The following is a 21,985-nucleotide window of genomic DNA, read 5'->3' on the forward strand; positions in this document are numbered from 1 at the left end:
ACGATCCGATCCCACAACTCTTTAGCGGAGACAATGTCATCGACTTGATCAAGAAGCTTGCGGTTGATGCCACTTCTAATCTTGTCACGTGCGGATGCATTGAGTTGACGGTTGTAGAACTCGGTGGATGTCAACCGAGTGGGATCTTGTGGCTCCTGATATCCATGAACAATGAGCTCCCATAGCTCCACACCTGCACTGCGAATATGAGATTCCATAGCAGATTTCCAATGTGGAAAGTGAGTTCCATCGTAATGGGGAACGGTCCCACTATGGTTTATATGAGGCATGGGTGAAGTGTTTCTAGGATAGTTATAGTTAACATCATGGTAGGACTCCTTAGAGACCGAAGCCCCACTAGAAGTTCCACCCGCAGTTAGGTTCTTAAGCATGGCAGTCATTTCTGCCATTTGGTTTTGTAGCTCATCCTCCTTTTTCTTCTTCTCGGCCTCATATGCCAAGAATCTAGATTTCATCTCTTTAACCGAAAGGTTAGAGTCTTCATCTAGACCCTCGAAGAGTTTGTCCATCTCACTCTTAAGGCGGTGAAGCCCTTAATAAGAGTCCAGGCTCTGATACCAATTGAAAGTATAGAGATGGTAAACCTAGAGGGGGGGGGTGAATAGGTTTCTACAAATTTTAATTCTTTCTTTGCAATATTAGGCTTTGCGGAATATAAAGATGAGCCTAATGCAAACTAGGTGAAGCAACCTATATGAGGATACAACTAACTCGAGCACGAAGGCTCTCACAGGCAGTTAAATCACAAGTAAGGAGTTCGGTTAGAGATAACCGATAGCACGCGGAGACGAGGATGTATTCCCGTGTTCCCTTGCTTTGCAACAAGGTACGTCACGTTTGGAGGAGTGGAGGTCCCACGAAGGATTACCCGCGCCACGAAGGCTCACCCTATTCTCCTGAGCCTATCCCACGAAGGAATAGCTCACTCACTTGTGGTAGACTTTGAGGTAGCCTCCAAACCTTCACAATCTTGCCGGAGCAAATCCACGGCCGGATGCTTGGGACTCCTCTTGCCTACCTAGGGTTTCCAAGGAACCCTAGGAAGCAAGCTTCTCAATGAATACAAGGGGGAATGAGATTTGGCTTGGTAGAACGGTAGATCGGGTCCTCCTCTAATGATTCCCCGGAGAGATTTGAGTTTGGGTGGAGGAGGAGGGAGATCTGAGGCTTTTGGTGTTTCTAGCAATGGAGTATGAGAGAGAGAGAGCTCAAGAACAGCTTGTAGTGTAGTGCCTAACTGTTCAGAGGTAGGAGAAGACCTATTTATAGTGTTCTTCTAAATACGGCCGTTGGTCACTTGCCACATCAGCAGATTCTTCGAGAAACCCGGTCAACCGGATTTTGCGCCGGACAGGCCGGTCCACGGCCGGTCGAGCCAAGACCTGACGAGCCGGCCGGTTTCCAACCGGAGCAGGGACCAGGACTTGACCGAGGCGAGCTTCGGGCTTCTTGGATGTGGCCCGGATGTCACAGCGCGAGAACCGGTTCTTGGCCAACCGCTTCGATCGAGCGCCGGTCGAGCCGGCCGTGGGCCGAAGCGGCCGATCAACCGGCCAGTGGCCGGACGCGCGCGGATGGCTTCGTTTCTTTCTTGGATGTCGCCGGATGGCACCGGTTCAGGGTCCGGTTGGCGACCGGGCTGCCCGGTGCCAGGGCCGGTCCAACCGGATCTGTGACCGGCCTGGCTCAGAAAAACTAGCTGATTTTTCGTCGAATTGGGGGGGTCTCCCGTTGCCTTTTGTTCCATTGCAACACCATCATACCTCTTTGGCTAATACCTGAAAGTCATCTTGTAGGCATGTATTAGTCCAAATACTCTAGCACGGTGTCATAGATACCAAAATAATGGATAAGGGTAAAATACCCTTACAGTACGCCTGCTTCACTCGAAGCCAATATGTGTCGAACGACTGATTGGCCCCGATTATGCCGTTCATGGACACGGTCTTCCAAGCTTCGGCGAGGCACTCCTCTTCCTTCGGCGTCCATTTGATACGCGGTTCGGCAGGCGGCGAGTCCTTCTTCCTCTTCTTCTTCCCCTTCGACAGGTTGGCGGCGGCTTGTGTTGGCTCTTCTTCTTCCTCGTCTTCTTCTTCTTCGACGGCTTGGCTTCCGTCGGCAACATCCTCCCGATGCTCGTTGCGCGCCGCCACAGCGGCCGTCGCCCTCTGCTCCTCTTGCGTGAAGAACCCCGGGCACGCAGCGGCGGCGGCCATGAAAAACCCCGGGCTCGCAGCGGCGGCGGCGGAGCCGGAGGTGATCATCCCGTGGATCTCCTCTTCGTTCGGCGCCGCCATCGCACCGAACGCGAGCGGCCCTCGTCGCATGGCCGGCGAGGTGTCCTCGAACTGGCCGCCGCCGCCGACGTCAAGCTCGGGCGGCGACGGCGTGGACCTGGACGGTTGGACGTAGGCGCCCTCTTGGAACACGGCAGTCGGCGACGGCGAGTACAGCGAAGGGGAGAAGGACAACGGGGAACTGGTTGTACCTTGCGTCGGCCATTGGCCGGGGAACATGCTGCCGCCGCCCATGGCCATGCTGATCATCCTCGCTTGTTCGTCCTGGGCCGCCGCCGCCGCCCTCTTGGCGGCGGCTTTTTTCACCCTCTCCGCCCTGCCGCTTGTTTCCACCTCGCGCCGTTTCTCGTCCGCCGCCCACTCGGCGTTCGACATGCCCGGCGGCTTCGTCTTCTTCGCCCGCATCTTCCTCGCCGGCGCCTTCGGCGGCATTTTGGTGGACGAGAGGACGAGGAGGAGAGTGGTGGTGGACGAGAAGACGCCGCCGGGAACTGGAGCTGGAAGACGAGGAGATTGGGGAATTTCGGCGGGAGAGAATGGGGATATGCAAGCAAATTGGAGGGAAAATCGACAGGATTTGGTTTTCCAGTCGCCGACTACGCGGGTCCACACGACGTTTCGCGCCAAAATCTTTCGTCCGGAGTCCCCGAGCGCGCCCCGGGGGGCCGGGGATGGCGTGGGCTCGCCGGATGGATGAAGGGCCAAATCCGGACGAAAACGAGAAACCGGGGGCGCGACTGGGCCGAATTTCGCCGTCCGGATGGAAAAAACGTCGCTCGGGGGCCTCGTCGGGGGCACGAGTGGAGATGCTCTAAAAGATCATTGCCTGTATACTACACACAGCTCAAGTTAAAACGAAAAGACAATATTTGGCCAAAAAGAGTCAGAAAGAGACCTTTTAGGTTGACAAAAAAGATAAATCCTGCAACATTTGTGCAGAAGCTAGCATTGGTCTCCCGTGGCGATTTATTTCACCACAGAACTAATGGTCATCGTCGCAGCCATGCTTCCTACAACTGCACTGACACTGACACTGAAACTGCCGTGCTCTTAGATCAACTGACATCTGAATTCTCAAGTGGAGCATCATCCAATGGCTCCATCCGGCATCAAGATGTTTGCATCAGGCTGCCTTAGTTCCAGCACCAGTTCACCCATGCGCTCTTGATTTCCAGATTAACTTCCAAGTTTGAGGCGGCACTGGTTAAACGCAAAATATAACTTGAGCACAAGGTGACTCTGGTCTCATGGCCTCTACAATTCAGCCAATTTCCAAATATTTGTTAGAGGATTCTTATACTGCTGCTCCACGCTGGTCGTTCGATTCGGAGATCTGCATTTCGCAGCACATTTTCACTAATGTCATGATTTTTTTGGTTTCTCTGACCTATCACAGAGACCAGAGCACAAGGATGCTACACCAGACATCCTGCTGCGACACTTATGCAGAAATTAGAATTGGTGTCTTCCCATGGCAATTCTACTTCACCGCAGAACTAATCCCTCGATGCAGGGCTGACATGCTTCCTCTTCAGCTGTGCTGCAATCACACTGACTTCCCAAGTGAAGCAGCATCAAACCATGGCTCCATCAGCCGTCACTTGCTCTGCATCAGGCTGCCTGAAGCAGCCGGAGTAGATCTCATACACCTTGTTCAGGTCCGCAGCGCTGGCTGTCCACACGTGGCCCGGCGCTGCCCCTGGGACGCCGCCGGCTGCCACCATCTCCTCGCACCTCTCCTCAACCAGCGCCACCTCCCGGAGCTTGCCCTCCCGCCACAGGCTCTTCACCAGCAGCTCCATGGTGGGCGAGTCCGGCACGATCCCGGCGCTGCGCATTTCGTCGAACAGCCTCAGCGCGAGCGCCGCGCGGTCCTGCTTGCAGTAGGCCCTGATCAGCACAGCATACATGTACCCGTCGGGCCGCAGCTCGCACTGCCGCACCATCCCGAACAGCCTGTGCACGCCCTTCATGTCGCCGGCTCCGGCCAGGTGCTCCATCAGCCCCGAGAACATTTGCAGGTCCGGGAGCACGCCCCGCGTCATCATCTCATCCAGGAGTTCCATGGCGTCGCGCCCGCGACCGCACTTCGCCATCGTCCTCAGCAGTGACGAGCAGAGCAGCGCCAGGTTGGGCCGCGACACAGGGCCACAGATAGAGTCAGCCTCCCGGAACACCCGCACCGCCGCGTCGGCCTTCTTGGATAGCCCGTAGAAGTCGATGGTTAGCCGCACGGTGGCGAACGGGAGGATGATGCCGTCGGCGCGCACCTTGGCGAGCAGGCGCTCCACGAGCTCGACGCGGCCGGCGCGGGCCAGGATGGTGACCATCCTCGCCACGGTGTGGCGGTTGTGCGCGAACTCGCCGCCGGGGCGGCACGCCACCCAGCAGAAGAACTCCCACGCCGTCGCCGGCTTCCTGAACGCGCGCAGGAGCTTGCACACCAGCCGCGGCGTCCAGACGATCCCAGTGGCCTCCAGCTCGGCCACCTCCTCGGGGTCCCAGCCGTCTAGCGCCCTCGCCAGCTCGCGCGGGTCCAGCCATGGCTTGAGCGCCGTCTCCTTAGCTCTGCTCATCTTCTTCTCACCATCCTCCTCCTCCTCCTCATCGCTGTCTCCCTCACCCTCAGCGTCGCCAACGGCGAAGGGGATCCTCGCGTCCGGCGAGAGCTCCTCCACGAAGTCCTCCGTGCCCTCCACGTGGCCCGCCTCCCTCATGGCCGCGATGGCCGCCCGCGTCTGCTGTCCGGGCAAGATGCCGTCGACGGCGGCAATCTCGCGGACCAGCCACCGGAGCTGGTCGAACCTGCCGGCCGACGCGAGCGCCTCGGCGAGCACGTTGTACTGCCGGGTGGTGCGCGGCGCGCGCAGCGACGGCAGGAGCCGGAACACCTCGAGCGCCTGGTCGACGAACCCCGCGCGGGCGAGGTGGTCCACGACGACGGTGTAGGTGCGTCCGTTGGGGAGCGCGCCCTCGCGGACCATGGCGCCGAACGCGTCGACGGCGGCGGTGTCGTCCCCGGCGGCAGCGTGGAGGTGGATGACGAGGTTGTGCGCCTCCGCAGGGCGGTGCGGGGCGGCCGGGACAGAGGCGAAGGCGGCGAGGGCGGCGGGGTGATCCCCCGCGGCGGCGAGCAGGCGGAGGCGCGTGAGCGGGGGAGGGGGCAGGGGGAAGGAGGCGAGGAGGGAGTGGAGGTCGGGGAGGGACGCGGGGTTGGCGAGGCGGGAGGCGAGAGCCTGGAAGAGCGGGAGCGGCGCCGGCGAGGGGAGGGTGCGGAAGAAGGAGAGCGCCGACGCCGGCGTGGGCGCGGCACGGATGCCGTGGAGCGCGACCACGGGGTCGTCGGGCGGCGGCGGCGGGGAGAAGGAGGAGGAAGGGGAGCGCAGGCGGAGGCGCAACGAGTCGATGAGGCGCGCGCGGTGGAGGTAGGTGGCCACGCGACCGCCGGGCGAGGGCATCGCATGGGAAAGGAGACGGCGGCGGCGGCGGCGGCGGCGGCGAGGGAGACTGGGGCTTGCCTTCTCAGCTCAATTTTTTTTTTACAAGCGCAGAAATACCGAATTGTCCGTGTGCCCTCTAGCATGGGCCAGCCCAGGTACGTATTTTTTTCCTTCCATTCATTTTCTCTTTATTTTTGTTTTTGCTTTTATGTTCCCCATTTTTTTATTCCTTGTGTTGGTTACTTTTTTCGATTTTTATTTTTTATTTCCTTTTTTGCTTTTCTTCTATTTTTTAATTTTATCTTTACATCTTCACATTATTTTTTATTGTTTTCATTTTATTCTTACTTTTTTGTGGATAAATGCATGGATATGTATTTTATAGAGAAACTAACATTTTTTAACATGTGAACCATTTTAAATAAGGTGATCATAGTTTTCGAAATGTTGGACCAATGCATGCTTTTTCTAATCTACATGAACAACTTTTTTAGTATAGGTGATTTGCTTTTGCTTGCAGCAAACAATTGTTTCTTTAACCATTTTGAATAACATGAATGTTTTGTAACAGCCGTGAACATACTTTAAAAATACACACACAATTTTTGTACTGGACGAAAAAAATTAATTTGTTATATGTGAAAAAATTTCCATGTTTCTGAAATAAATATTTGTAATTACTAAGTTTGTACTATAGATATTATTAAATAAACCTTTTATCTAAGTTCAGGATAGAATAAGACACGTTTTAAGGGCCGGACCGGCGCTACGAGCAACCCATAGGGGGCCAACAAAGGTTGGTCGCCCTCATTTCACCTACAGAGCATGTGCTAGGATTTCTTACCTCTCTTCCTACGCCGCCGCCGTCCGTTGAGCACTCATTGTCTGCCACACCGTCATGGCAAGTGATGGAGATAGAGAATTTTGGAACTAGGGTCCATTAATAGATAACAAATATTTATTTCACCGCAAAATTAAGGGTCATCATCGATGTCATGCTTCCTCTACAGCTACACTGTAGTGACACTGAAACTACCGTGCTCTTGGATTAACTCACATCTGAATTCTCAAGTGGAGCATCAACCAGTGGTTCCATCCGTCGTCAAGATGCTTGCATCTAGTCATGTACATATGTACTTACTAGGGACACTGATTTATTTACAATACCGCACATATATCAATGTTTCCGCTTAATACAGTTATAGCATGGCATGAAACTATTATAACAATATGAGATATAAAAATAAATATTTCTTATTATTTGCCTCTAGGGCACTATCCCAACAGTAACGCGAGGGCAGGAGTGCATCCAGTCAACCTAGATTCTTGTCCCCATGGTCTGGTTGGACCTCATGCATTCTACCAACTGCACCCTACAGAGGACTAATATGTATGTACAACATACAGAAAGAAGAGAAGTGTGTGGCTACACTTTGACAGCCAGAGAAATCCCGAAGCTTCCCTTATTCACTATGGCGACCAGTGAGATTTTCAGACCATTTCTTCATGGTATTAGAGCGTGGGGCCGAGTCGGCTGCCGGCAGGTGTGCCAGCGGTGTTGGGTGGTGCGGAGGCAACACTGTGAAGGTAGGGGATCGATCCGATCAGAGAGCTACATAGGATATTGCATTTTGAATGATGCAAAACAAATGGTGATGCAAGTTATTGCATCTTTTTCGAAAACAAAGAGGCACATATATAAACGGTGTTGCGTTTAGTCCACCAATGTTTTCTATTCCCCTTGGTTTCCACCACTACCACCGGTTATAAGTAGAACCAGAAAATGATGTATGAACAAACAAAAATCAGACAGTCTGAGGGAAAGGTTTTATTAGTTTCACAATTATTTCCATACAGAGTGCTGAACATAATCTATTGTGCGCACAACTTCATGGATTGCATGGAAGGGAAGCTCAGATTATTGCAGGCACAAGAAGCTAAACCCCGGTCGGCGCTTCTCCTCCTACGACTGCATCGTTATTTCCCCAGAGGAGGAAATGTGTAGGCTGAAAATACCAATTCATCGAACCAGACATAAGTTGGAGAGCACATATAGGTGAATAATAAAAAAGATCAAAATTGAATGCATGCAATTCCCATCTCTGTACTATGTATATTTCACTTACATCCGCACTTGTAGCCATGCGGGAACGGCTTCTTGCAGAAATTGGCAACATACGCGACCTTGTCCATGCACCATAGCTTCTGTTTCTCCGCGGTGAGACCGGCGCAGAGGCACGGGATGTCCGCCTTCTGCCACACGGCGCAACAAGCATCTGACGGATCCATCTTCGGCTCCGCCGGCCATTGCTGGTACTTGCCGCACTCCCGGATCATGTCCTTCCGGTCACCCTCGCAGCCGTCAGCCGACACGGCCACTGCCATAGCCATGAGGAGGCAACATAAGCACATGAGTTTAGCCATGGCTATTGGTTTTTGTCTCTGCCTTCTCTCTCGGGAAGTTGTTTTGGTTCCTCTGCGATTGTGTGGATGGGTGCACAATTTGTTTGGGATGGTTGGGTTTTTATAGCCTCATTTGCAGACATGATCGTACTATATTAGTTGTAAATCTTTATAAATCGGACCCATACATTAGTTGTATATCTTCATAAATTGAACACATACATTAGTTGTATATCTTAATTAAAGCTATGGCACCACATCAAACAATCTTGAAGATATGGCACCGCATCTTGAAGATATGCACAGAAAACAACATAATTAAGCACTGTCATGCTACATCAGTTGCACATCTATAGGCTAGAACATTACATGATATACTTTAGAAAAAAAAAGCACCGAATCCTGCAAGGAGATGGACACTGGTCACATAAGTTGGTGTATCTTTAGGATACACAATCGCGGAACCAACATCTGAGAACACTGTAAGATCTAGAAGAGAAAGAGAAAGCCCTCCACCTGAGTTGTACTCAAATTTTTTTCCAGTAAGACTTTGCAGCCAATTATAAGATGGGATAAAGTGAACCAGAATTACACGGAGGAACACATGGAGAGCTGCGATTCTATCAGGGGTCGTGTGCATGTTTTAGCCACCGATCCAGTGCTTTAAGATTTGTGCGCTTTATGTTTCATCAAGTTTCAACAAGTTTTTTGTGAACTGCATGGCACTAGACAGAACCAGTGCACAAGAGAGAAAGTGGAGACAAAGCAATAAAAACACGAATCTTAAAGCTAAGGAAGAAAGGAGGTCACTCGGAGAAACTTCAAAGATGGTTGCCTGGCAAGTAGAACCATCACTAGGCAGCGAACCTCTATAATGACAAACACATACACAATAGAGTTTTCATTTTATTCTTAGTTTTTTGTGGATAAATACATGGATATGTATTTTATAGAGAAACTAACATTTCTTAACATGTGAACCATTTTAAATAAGGTGATCATATTTTTTCAAAATGATGGACGATTTTTCAAATGCATGCTTTTTCTAATCTACATGAACATTTTTTTTAGTATAGGTGATTTGCTTTTGCTTGCAGCAAACAATTGTTTTTTTAACCATTTTGAATAACATGAATGTTTTGTAACAGCCGTGAACATACTTTAAAAATACAAACACAATTTTAGTAATGGACGAACAATTTTTTATTTGTTATATGTGAAAAAAAATCCATGTTTCATATTTTCGTAATTACTAAGTTTGTACTATAGATATTATGAACTAAACCTTTTACATAAGTTCAGGATAAGAATAAGACACGTTTTAAGGGCCTGGCCGGCGCTACGAGCGACCCATAGGGGGCCAACAAAGGTTGGTCGCCCTCATTTCACCTACAGAGCATGTGCTAGGATTTCTTACGTCTCTCCCTATGCTGCCGCTGTCGTTGAGCACTCATCGTCTGCCACACCGTCATGGCCAGTGATGGATCTAGAGAATTTGGAACTAGGGTCCATCAATAGATAACATATATTTATAAGAGGTGTGTATATGGTGAGAAAATGCTAAATCACAAAGGAATTATTTTCTACGGGGTATCCGGTGCATCACCTTTGATAGTTGTATTACAACCCCTGCAACCGATCGTGAAGGCCCCGTCGTCCCTCTCAGTGCCTCCCACAACCTCCCTCGCCTCCCTGCTGCCGCTTGCACTAGTAGAAAATGGGGCATTAGCACCGGTTCGTAAGGGCCCGAACGGAACTAAAGGCTCCCTCCTTTAGCATCGGATGTGTTGCGAACCGGTGCTAAAGGGGTACCTCGTGGCGGCTGCCGAGCGCCCGGGCGGGAGGTTCTTTAGCGCCCGGGCGGTCTGCCGCTGCAGGAAAATGCTCGAAAAGGCTGCCACAGCAGAACCCGCTACCGGTGCCATTTTTTATCCATTTTTTATCCAATTTTTTTCTAATTATTTTCCACTCCCTCTTTTTTTTCTATTTTTTCATAATTTCTAGTATTTTAGTTATTTGATTGACAAGTTTAGTCTCTAACTACACTTAATCTCTACTCAAATTACTTACTCGTGGTCATACTTCGCGCTCAGTCACCCATCCTCCCACAACTCCAACACTAACACGCTTAACTTTCGAGTTTCTTCCCATCCCGCTTCCAAGTGCTTCGCGTGCATGCTATTAATAGTAGTATCATATCAATCCTATTAACATGTTGGTCACGATATTACACCTTTTTATTGTTTAAATTCGAACTAATTCTTTTAATAAACAAAAGTAATGATGTAATAATAATCTTAAATATACAAATAAACTATAATTTTTTAGTTTAATTTCTATTAAAAGAAAAAACCTGGAAATTTGAAAATCTAAAATTGGCTATAATAGTAATCTTTATGCAGGAAGGAATTAGTAATTATTTAAAAAATTTAGTATGCAACAAGAAAAGCTATTTCCATTCGGATGTAACTTTTTCTCACGATCATTTTGATATATTAAATTTTTTTTTTCAACGCCGTATGCAACAAGAAAAGCTATTTTACGTTTTCTATTTTTTTTTTGCAAAAAAAGTCGAAATTCCAATTTGTTAATTTCCCATAATAGTAGGTTGCGTAACATGCAGGAATCTCAAAATATTTTATTTTTTGAATTTTCTATCAGTTTTTATATTTTACAAAGCTAAAAAAAACGATCCAGAGGGGTGTCGAGTGCGTGGGGAGCAAAAAAAAACGTTTTACACTGGATCGTGCCACGAACCGGTTCTAATGCACCCTTTAGTCTGAGTTCGTAGCTCAACCGGTGTTAAAGCTCCGGGCAGCTCCAAACATAAGCCATGTTATCTACTAGTGTTGAGCCGCCATGACCACCAACTTTTCTACTTCAATTTCGGCGTCCCGCTTTCATCTCCCTCGACTTTGATGCTCGGGAGGAACACCCATATCTCCCATGGTCGCGCCTTCCTCCACTGCTCGCCACCTCATCTTGTTTGACCATGGTTTCATGGGATGCCAACAAGGGCAGCAAGCCCTTCGGCTCCATCGGGAAAGACACATCCTCATCCAATGCGATACAATTTTGTAGGGTTTTCTCGATTGGGATTTTTTAGCGAAATCTCTACGAATTGATATGTGGGTGCGGTGTTGGGGGTTTGAAAGCTGAGTTTAAATATTCTGTCGAAAAGTAAAAGAAAAATATATTAGAAGATTTGGGGTGCTACAGAAAATAGTCAAGTTGAGCAGTATCCGTGAACACAAGATCAATTTAGATGTAACTAAGTTGAAGATGATTGAAATATATGCGCTCGAGAAAGAAATGTGTCTACAATATGTATTCTCTACCTAGTCACGGTTGCAATCATAATTTTAGGATTACATAGATGCACGAAGTAGTAGTTATCTGCACGTTGGAAAATTTGAACTTATCTGAGTTTATTTCTGAAATACAGAAAATGCTGAAATCTGGGATTTAGAGGCACAGTTTACGTGTCCAAACCTGTCAAGAGACTGCATAAAAACCACAGTGTGATAGCATTTGATCTCAATTTTGTGATGTCAATCTGTTCCAGCTAGTTACGTCCCGTCTAGTTTATCATGCTTTGTTTTAAGCACATAGTATTCAATCCATGATGCATCATTTCTGTATAGGCTTCCCCGAGCTCAGTTCACCACCATTACTGGATTCAATTTTATCACATTTTTTTTTTACTTTGGGAAGAAGAACATTAAACAATAGTAGGATCAATAATGTCAGATGAAATTGGAAAGGAAAAAGGGAGACAAATAAACCCTAACAAGAGAACACACCATGTAATACCATGTAGAGGCAGGAACAGCCAGCCAAAAGGGGACAAAGATACTTGAGGATCAGCAGATGATATGCAAACTGCAGCCATGGCTAAGACTATACGTGGATCAAGAAGCATACTACAGTGAAGTACCGAACATCAGACCTAGGTCACACGTCAGCCTTTCTGGGGGAATCATGGACTCGTATCCGGGGGTTCATACCCTCCTGTAGCAGAGATGTAAGTTGCAAAGGCTACTTGCCTGCCGAGGGGGGGAGAACTACCTAGTATCAAATTCACAAAGCAGCACATTTAGTAGTTGACATCTTTCTTTCTTGTTTTCATCGGAAAGGAGAGTTTTCACGTTAAGCAAGAAGAGCTACGAGTTGGAGGGCTATTTCACCAACCGTCACTTCTCCTTTGTATCTGCCGAAGACGCAAGTAGCCACCAATCCGGTTCTCCACTCCAAATAGTCTAGTATGGAATGGCTAGAACGCACAAGGAGAGTAGAAAGTAGCGCAACGAACCACCGATCTAGAGTTGGAAAATAGAGACGGGGTGCCACTTTTAAATAGGGGCAATCCCGAATAGGAATTGAAGGAAAAACAGCCAAGCAGGACACAGAAATCCATCTCAGCTTATAAAGTGATGCCTATCCAGACCCCTAACGGTGTGACGAGGGAAGCAGTTCATATGTCAACTGAGACGATTTCTCCACCGCTCTCTGCAACATGTCCCTTCTGGAGCCACCGGTTTTGAACTTGTTGTAGTCATGAACTGTTGAACTGCTAATCATCATGTCCTTGCTTCAGACCCCAACTTCTTACGCCAAAACACACACATAATCTGTAGTTTGCAAGTAAGACCAGTAAGCAGAAAAATAATAGTCCAGGAATCATTTATGCAATACCTCAATTACAGCACAGGCAGACAGCAGGCCGATAAAACCGAAGGAGGTGTCATGGGAATATCCAACATGAGCACCGAAACCACAATTCAAAACAACTAACCGACCAGTTTTCATCTTGGACCCAGTCTGACTCTCTTTCTCTTGCCTGGTGGTTACCACAAACAGATTGTGATGTCTACTTGAGTGTGGCCAACCTGGCTTCAAGTCCGCCTTCCCGTCTCATGATCAGGAACAATGGAATAACTTATCCCATTCTACTTATCCCTCTGGTGCTCCACCTCAGGCTTAGCTGCAACTATTGCTGTTGTCGATGAACATGGAACTGAAGCAGCAATGTCGCAAAGTAATGATCCGCCAAGTTCCCCAACAAGCTAGATGCATGCTAGACGCATGATCTAGTGACTCGCTCAATGAAAGCAATACATTTGCCTCTGGAGCAGCCCTTTTGAGAAGTTGCCTCCTTTGCCAGGATAGTGAGTTTGTCGGTCTGGGACAAAACACCAATGCATCAGAGATATCCATGTTTATGCAAAAGAACATAATACGAATCTCTGGACTGAATAATAGCATGTGCATCATGAAGAAAATCACATCTTACAAGTAGAATATCTTACCACTGAGTGTATCAAATGAGCCCTGGGGGCATATCAGAGCTGAGAAGCACGCAAAGAAGCCCTCATCCTTGTGACCATTACTTATCCTCGGCCTACAGAGACAGATGTGTCTCGACCGTCTGTACCACCGCAATTAGACCATATAGTTGGCATGATTGTATGGTCGTTCTTCCTTGATAACATTCTGCTCCTTGACTTCCCACAGTCCACAAAACACTAGTGCTTATCTGCCCAATCATTATGAATGCTACCACGGCGACACCTTCAAAATCATACGAAACCTTAGGGCCAGCTACTGATACACGATCCATAAATTCCTTGAATAGTAGAACACAATCATGCATGGCCAGTGTAGGAGATAATAATATTTAGCAGGCACATCTTTGAGCATACCGATGAGGTTCTACCACTCATTACGAATGCTACCACTGGTGTTGGTGGCGGGCACTCCTGGTGGAGACCAAATTGGGCGCATCACTCTCTTCCGTGTGCAAATCTCCACCATAAAGAAAAGAAAAACTAGGTGTTTGGGTCAGCCACAAATGAGAATCCTGGGTATACATACGTGCAAGCTGTATTTTCTCCAGGCACTTCTCCCTTTATGGGCTCCAATGCTCCATACAACCCGGGAATCGGTTAATAAGTCAAACTCATTTGTGAAGTACTGGAGAAACTGCCGTGCTCTTGGATCAACTAATATCTGAATTGTCAAGTCGAGCGGAGCATCAACCAATGGCTTGATTCGCCGTCAAGTTCTCTGCATCAGGCTGTTGCCCGAAGCAGCCAGAGTAGATGCCATACACCTTGTTAAGATCAGCGGCCCTCGTGGTGTGGCCCAGGCACGCCACTGGGAGGCCCCTGCCGCCGCATGCCGCGACCATCTCATCGCACCTCTCCAGGACTAGCGCTGCCTCCCGTAGCTTCCCCTCCCGCCACAGGGTCTTCACCAGCAGCGCCACGGTGGGCGAGTCCGTGGCGATGCCTGCGCCACGCATTTCGTCGAACAGCCTGACCGCAAGCGCCACGTGCTCTCCCTTGCAGTAGGCCCTGATCAACACGACATACATGTGCCCGTCGGGGCGCAGCTCACACTGCCGCACCAGCCCGAGAAGCCTGTGCACGCCCTTCAGGCTGCCCGCGCCAGCCACGTGCTCCATCATACCCGAGATGGTCTGCAGGTCCGGGACCACGCCCCGCATCGCCACCATCTCCTCCAGAAGTTCAGTGGCGTAGCGGCCCTGGTGGCATTTCAGCAACGCCCACAGCAGCGATGAGCAGAGCAGCGCCAGGTTGGGCCGTGACACGGGGCCGCAGATGGAGTCAGCTTCCCGGAACACCCGCACCGCCGCGTTGGCCTTCTTGGAGTGCCCATAGAAGTTGATGATTCGCCGCACGGTGACGAACGGGAGGAAGATACCGTCGGTGCGCACCTTGGCGAGCAGGCCCTCCGCCAGCTCAATTTTGCCGGCGCAGGCAAAGATGCCGATCATCCTCGCCACGGTGTGGAGGTCGTGCCTAAAGCTGCTGCCTGGGCGGCATGCCACCCAGCAGAAGAACTTCCACGCCGTTGTCGCCTTCCTGAAATTGCTCAGGAGCTTTCTCACCAGCAGCGGCGTCCAGACAATCCCGGCCGCCTCCAGCTCCGCCACGTCCTCAGGGTGCCAGCCTTCCAGCGCCCTCGCTAGCTCCCGTGGGTGCAGCCATGGCTTCAGCTGCTGCGTCTCCTTATTAGCTCCGCACTGATCCGTATCACCATCCTCCGCTTCCTCCTCGCTATCTCCCTCGCCCTCGGAGTCGCACACGGCGTACCGGCTCGGCGAGAGCTCCTCGAAGAAACCCTCCGTGCCCTCCGTGTGGCCGGCTTTCCTCATGGCGGCGATGGCGGCCCGCATCTGCCGCCCGGGCATGATGCCATCGACGGCCACCATCTCGCGGACCAGCCACCGGAGCCGGTCGAACCTGCCGGCCGACGCGAGCGCCTCGGCGAGCACGTTGTACTGCTGGGGGATACGTGGCACGCGCAGCGACGGCAGGAGCCGGAACACCTCGAGCGCCTGGTCGACGAATCCCGCGGCCGCGAGGTGGTGGAGGAGGATGGTGTAGGTGCGCGTGTTGGGGAGCGCGCCCTCGCGGACCATGGCGCCGAACGCGTCGACGGCGGCGGCGTGGTTCCCGGCGCCGGCGTGGAGGCGGATGACGAGGTTGTGCGCGTCGGTGGGGCGGTGCGGGTCGGCCGGGACGGAGGCGAAGGCGGCGAGGGCGGCCGGGTGGTCCCCGGCGGCGGCGAGGAGGCGGAGGCGCAGGAGCGGGGGAGGGGGCAGGGGGAAGGAGGCGAGGAGGGAGTGGAGGTCCGGGAGGGACGCGGGGTTGGCGAGGCGGGCGGCGAGAGCCTGGAAGAGCGGGAGCGGCGCCGGAGTGGGGATGGCGCGGAAGAATGCGAGAGCCGACGCCGCCGTGGGCGCGGCGCGGATAGCGTAGAAGGCGACCACCGGGTCGTCGGGTGGCGGCGGCGGGGAGGAGGATGGGGAGCGGAGGCTGAGGCGCAGCTCGTCGATGAGGCGCGCGCGGCGGAAATAGGTGGCTACGCGGCTGCCGGGAGAGGACATGGCGTGGGAGAGGAGACGGCGGCCGGCGGCCGGCGGCGGCGAGGGACACCAGATGGCCTTCCCAGCTCAAAAAAATGGAGCTTTACAACAACTCCAGGAGCAGCTGACTCCGTAAAGGGCCAGATCTGTATAAAGTAGGGACTGGGCCGGAAGCTAAAATCTAGCATAAGCCGTATTTTGTTGGGCCTCCAAAGAAAAATTATTAGGGGAATTTTTGCTACAGGATAAACCATTATTTTATGTCGTTTGCTAAAACACATTGTCTGATTGTACCATTATAATTTTGTGACACATACTAAAACACACTACCTGTTCAAAAAAAATGTTTGACACTTTCTTCAAAATTAGTCATAGCATGGTCATCTCAGCCAAAAGTGCAATTTTTCCTTTTTTGGATAGGTGGTGTGCTCTGGCACATGTGTCACACAATTGTAATGCTACCTAGCAAAAACACGACGGTGTGTTTTGGCAAACGTTAGAAAATAATGATGTCCTTCAACAAATTTTCTCAAATTATATAGGCCTCTAAATCTTGGTCATCGACTTCTCTTTTTTCGATTCAAGCTTTGCCTTTTGTCTCCTTCAAGCTTTGCCTTTGTCTTCTTCGACTCTGATGCCCAAGAGAAACTCCTAGAGCCTCCCGCTGCCACGGCCAGAGCCGAACTAGGGACATCTCCCCCCGTCGCCGTCGTGCCTACCCCCCATCGCCCGCTGATTTCGCTTGAGGTATCGTGGGTTTGACAGCCTAGTTTAAACATTTTCCAAGAGAAAAAAATGCTTACATTATAAAATTCGATCTTCACAACCAATGAGAAGAAGAAATCCGAAGAAGAAAGGAAGAAGACTGAAGAAAAGCTAAAACTAGCACACGAGGCAACTCAGAAGATGGATGAAGAACGGAGGACGAAAGAAGTGCATTGAAGAAAAAAAAAACATGCAATTGAGCTGCATTTGGCTGATATCGTTCACAAACACAAGATCAAGTCTCATGCAGCGTCGAGAAACATATTTGTCTACAATATGCCTATGCAGTTTTAGTATTATCCATGTGCACGAAGAAGTAGCTGTCTGCACGTTTGAGAAAGTTTAAACCGTTTCAAGTTTATTTTTGAAATAAAGAAAAAGATGACATCTAGGATTTAGAGGCTCAATTGTCTGAAACTATTAAGTGGAACCTATAAAATGATTTTAGAACCCCAAATATTTAGGGCATCCGCTAGACTGTAAGGCATGTACCTTGCAGAGTGTATTTATTCACTAGTCAGTAAAGCAAAATCACAGCTTGATAGCATTTGATCTCAATTCTCTGATTTCAAGCTGTTCTAGATTATTACGTTCGGTTCCGTTTATCATGCATTGATTTATGCACATACTTATTCAAACCATGATGCATCATTTCAGCATAAACATTGCCAGTTCAGTTCATCGCCATTACTTGGGTTAATTTTATCACATCTTTTACTTTGAGGAGAAGAAAATGTAAACGGGGAGGCAAGAATAAACAAATGTAACAGAGCACACCATACAATAATTGCACCACAAAGGGGAGGCAGGAGCAGCCAGCCAGTAGGGGGGAAAGATACCTGAGCATCAGTAGATGATTTGCAAATTGCAGCCATGGCTAAGGAGATGCATCGACTGCAATGCACAATTCCGTGCTACAACATTATGGTTCCTTGGACTAACATAAACACCACCTCAAGGTGCAGGGCTGAGCACACGCCACGGATACAAAACAACAGAGAAGTGGGGGGACATCAGACCTGGGATGGTACCGGTTGCGGGCGATCTTTGTAGCCTGATTGAAGCAATCACACGACACCTTTTCTGGGGAATCATGTGGTCGTTGTAGACCTGCAATGCAGCTACCTAATGGTGAGCCGTGGGGAACTTATACGCCATCTAAGACAATTTCTCCATCACTGTTTGCAACCTGCCGCTTCTGGAGCCACCCAGTGTTAGAGTTTGTGGAGCTATGAACTGTTGAACTCGCTAACCATCATGTCCTTCCTTCAGACAACAGCTTCTTACACCAAGAAACACACAGGCGTCATTTTGACTAATTTCATTAATGTGATGACTCAACTACAGCAGACAGATGGCAGGGAACACGATAGAATCAAAGGAGGCTGTGATACGAAAGCAGTTTTCATCTTGGGCCTGGTCTGCCTCTCTTCCTCTTGCCTGGTGGTGAATTTGTATGGACTGTGCCGTCCACTTGTGTGTGGCCAACCTGGCTTCGAGTCCGCATCTCCGAATCGGGGCCAGGCTCAGTCTCCTGATCAGGCAACATGGGATCATTTGTGCCGTCCTCATTATCCCTCTGGTGCTCTACCTCCGGTTCAGCTGCAACGGTTGCTGCTGTCAATGAACAGGGAACCGTGGCAGCGATGTCGCAAAGTGATGATCCGCCAAGTTCCCCAACAAGCTCTACACATGTTCTAGTGACTAGCTCAATGAAAGCATTACATTCGCCTCTGGAACAGCCCTTTTGAGAAGTTGCCTCCTTCGCCAGGATAGTGAGTTTGTCGGTCTGGGACGAAACATCAATGCATCAGACATATCCATGTGTATAAAGAAGACAATAATCTAAATCCCTACACTTGATAATAGCACGTGTCTCATGAACAAAATCACATTTCACAAGTAGAATATCTTACCACTGCGTGGATCAAATGAGCCCTGGGGGTATACCGGAGCCGAGAAGCACGCAACGAATCTTCAGGGTCAGCTATTGCACTAGGCCCAGATGCCCCAGCCTGGTTGCCAGTACTTATCCTTGGGGTGCAGAGACGGATACGTGTCGACCGTCTGTACCACCGCAAATAATCCATGTAGTTGGCAGGATTGTATGGTCGTTCTTCCTTGATAACGTGCTGCTCCTTGACTTCCCACATATCCACAAAAGACTTGTGCTTATCTGCCCAATCATTATGAACCCTTCCACGGCGACACCTGCAAAATTATCAGAATTTTTTTTATGGCCAGATACTGGTACATGATCTATAACTTCCTCGAACAGAACACAGTCATGCACAGCCAACAAGGAAGATGTGAATATTTAGCAAAGATATATTTGAATGTACCAATGCAGCTCCATACTTGTGTCCCGATATGGTGGTGGGCACTCCTGATGAAGACCGAATTGGCGCATCACTCTCTCGGGTGTGTAAACCTCCACCATAAAGAAAAAAACTAGAGGTGCTTGGGTCAGCCACAAATGAGAATCCTGGGTACATATAGGTGCAAGCTGTAGTTTCTCCACCCGCTCCTCCCTATATGGGCTCCATACAACCTGGTCATCCGTTAATAAGTCAAACTCATTTGTGAAGTGCTCATAGCAACGTGCTGGAGCTGATCGATACGTGCACACACCCACAACCCATCTGAGACCAACTGCAGGTCTATCCCTTTCATCCTCTAGCTCCTCCACGTTTGGGTATTTTAGCTTTACCATATCCGGCCTGCCGATTGGGAAACGCTCCCATGACCAAAGCTGAAGGAGCAAAAGGCAACCAGTCAGATTACCTTGGTCAGACTGCCTCCTGCAAGCATCACACATTGCCCTGTAGAGATATGCCAGAGTAGCGGAACCCCAGCTGTATGAACCAATATTCTCAAGATCAGCTATCAGCGGAAAGGGATATGCGTTGTACCTATCACCAGAGGCGTCAGGAAACAACAGACCACCGACCAGGCTAAGTATGTATGCCCTTGCATGCTGCTTTACGGTCTCCTCATCGGCGTCTTCTGGGCAGTTATTGAACTCAGCTCTGACCCATGCAACCTTCAACCCATGACGGGTCTTATCTGATGGAGGCATCTTCCCAAGGTAACGTTGATACAATTCACTGTGGGACTCTGTTTGGTTTGAAGTGACAGCACGGCCAGCGATAGGCAGTCCAAGAATCATGGCAACATCCTGTAGTGTGATTGTGAGCTCACCACAGGGCATGTGAAAAGTGTGGGTCTCAGGTCTCCACCGATCAACTAGCGCAGAGACAAGTGCACGATCAATGGAGGGCAGTCCAGCCCTAGAAATGTTTGCCAGCCCGATCAACCCAGCTGCTCTAAGGTAACATTCGTACCGCTTGTCAAACCGGAGAGGCTCGCGGTTACGAGGGTTGAGCTCGGTCAGATTCTGTGCCAAATCATGGAAACACAAATCAGGTGTTTATTATTATACCAAAATTGTCTGCATATAAATGACATAATCTGTAATTTATCTACCTTGCCTGACACTAAAGCACGAGCACGGTGATCCTCATCATACAACCCAATTAAAGGATAGATGGTTGTATCAACTGTCTCCAAAGCTCCAGCATGATATTGCCCAAACTGAACCTCTGCGCCACCTTTGGCAGCATATGTCCTGGTGTTCGTTCTTGGTTTTCGTAGCCGAGCACGCAGAGAATGCACGGCTGGTGCATAGGCGTTCATCATCGAAGGATTAAACAGAGAAGCACCCTGTGCTGGATCTGGTGGTGGTGCATCTTGACGTTGCACATCCGGTGGTTCGCTATCCATCAATTCAACCTCTGAAGAAACCGCCTCTGCAGACGAACGCTTCTCTGCCTGAACATAAACCTCCAAGCAATTCCAGTCGGTGCCATTGAAAACCGCCTTGACATAGTTACTCCAGGACATATCATCATTGATAGGCACCATGATGAAGTGCCGATGCGCACCCCCACCGACATTCGTCCGGCCCTGCACACGGACACTGTGTGTCGCCGGATCCAACCCGAGCCTCTTGCACACGGCGTCAATCAGCTCACCGTATGTGGGTGCTGCCTCGAACCATATACCCTCCTGAGAGAGGTCCCCGAACTCCACCCCTTTCGGGCCTTTCACCAGCTCCCCACCACTGTAAACTTGCACGAATTTATCCATTGCCTCTGCCAAACATGAATGCACACAATTCAAAGAACGGTTTTGCTATGTCTCAGTCAACTGAGAATTTCTTAAGTCTCAGTCACCCAAAAAATGCACTTGAGTTGCAATTGCACTTTTCTACTAGAAAAGTGCAACTGATCCGAGTTGCACATTTTTTTTAACTGCAGTTGCACTTTTCTGAGGTGACTGAGACTTAAGAAAATCTCAGTTGACTGAGACATAGACACACCCAAACATGGAGAAGCTGGATAACAAAAGCACTGAGGGTTCCCATGCTAACTAGAGAAATCCCCAAAAAAGGATTCGTGCACCATTTTGCCAAGAACCGCTGAAACCCTAGCTAGCTTCCCCCACTTAACACTCTCACTGCAGTGCTAGTACTACGAGTGATCAGCAGGGTGAGGCGACGAGCAGCCTAGCTAGCAGCGCTATTCTCGCCGCTCGCTGGCGCGGCACAGCAGCCAATTCAACAGAGGCAGAGCTCGCAAATCGGACTCTGCCTCACCCCCCAAATCCCCCCGCGCGGACGCTTCGCGTGAGACGGGAGGGCGAGGGGGGCTACAGGGACAGAAGGAGGGGAGGAGCTTACATCCGGGCGCAGAGGGATTCCGCGGCGTCGCGGTGGACGGCGGCGGCGAGGTGGGGAATCCGCTGTTTCCTTTGCTGGACCGCTGGGTAGAGGAGGAAGACGGGCTCCTGTCTGGCGTCTCTTGCTTCGCTTGCTATCTCACGCTGGGCAGTGTAGCGTCATACACCAAGGAAATGACACATAAGCCCAAGAGTTTTAGCTTTTCGACAAATGAGGCATTATTATTTAAAAGTTTAAGCAATACACGTGGTCTCTGAATAGATAAGATGCACACAGCTTTCCACATACATAACTGAAAGAACATCTCTCACAATATGTTTTGTGTGTTTGATGTCAATATATGTGATACACTAATGTTCGATGAAGTGGTGCATGGTGTATATAGGTACATGAATATAAGTGACTTGTGTGAAATAAAACGAGT

At 49.8% G+C, this 21,985-nt stretch overlaps 3 protein-coding genes across 11 annotated transcripts; all 3 read right to left on the minus strand.

Moving 5' to 3' along the window:
* Positions 1 to 3,147: 3,147 nt before the first annotated feature.
* On the minus strand, positions 3,148 to 5,871 carry LOC127341252 (pentatricopeptide repeat-containing protein At5g66631-like). The gene has a single exon (XM_051367056.2). The coding sequence runs from the start codon at positions 5,774 to 5,776 to the stop codon at positions 3,893 to 3,895; it is 1,884 nt and encodes a 627-aa protein (XP_051223016.1). The 5' UTR covers positions 5,777 to 5,871; the 3' UTR covers positions 3,148 to 3,892.
* A 1,678-nt stretch (positions 5,872 to 7,549) lies between these two features.
* On the minus strand, positions 7,550 to 8,240 carry LOC127338157 (uncharacterized). Its single transcript, XM_051364392.2, has 2 exons — positions 7,885 to 8,240; positions 7,550 to 7,764 (listed from the first exon to the last, which is right to left on the minus strand). The coding sequence occupies exons 1-2, from the start codon at positions 8,180 to 8,182 to the stop codon at positions 7,736 to 7,738; spliced, it is 327 nt and encodes a 108-aa protein (XP_051220352.1). The 5' UTR covers positions 8,183 to 8,240; the 3' UTR covers positions 7,550 to 7,735.
* Positions 8,241 to 12,815: 4,575 nt separating this feature from the next.
* LOC127341251 (pentatricopeptide repeat-containing protein At5g66631) lies at positions 12,816 to 21,691 on the minus strand. Of its 9 annotated transcripts, XM_051367048.1 has the most exons (9): positions 21,562 to 21,691; positions 20,307 to 20,974; positions 19,163 to 20,217; positions 18,737 to 19,031; positions 18,010 to 18,609; positions 17,840 to 17,930; positions 17,660 to 17,714; positions 13,471 to 13,732; positions 12,816 to 13,343 (listed from the first exon to the last, which is right to left on the minus strand). In XM_051367048.1, exons 2-5 carry the CDS (start codon positions 20,967 to 20,969, stop codon positions 18,226 to 18,228), a joined length of 2,397 nt encoding a protein of 798 aa, XP_051223008.1. In that variant the 5' UTR covers positions 20,970 to 20,974; positions 21,562 to 21,691; the 3' UTR covers positions 12,816 to 13,343; positions 13,471 to 13,732; positions 17,660 to 17,714; positions 17,840 to 17,930; positions 18,010 to 18,225. The 9 variants fall into 9 exon arrangements, with proteins under 9 accessions (XP_051223008.1, XP_051223006.1, XP_051223005.1 ...); XM_051367046.1 differs by having other exon boundaries at positions 17,660 to 17,930; XM_051367045.1 differs by having other exon boundaries at positions 17,840 to 18,609.
* Between the last annotated feature and the right edge of the window lie 294 nt (positions 21,692 to 21,985).

The sequence above is a fragment of the Lolium perenne genome, chromosome 3 (genome assembly GCF_019359855.2).
Source record: "Lolium perenne isolate Kyuss_39 chromosome 3, Kyuss_2.0, whole genome shotgun sequence".
Classification (NCBI taxonomy): Eukaryota; Viridiplantae; Streptophyta; class Magnoliopsida; order Poales; family Poaceae; genus Lolium; species Lolium perenne.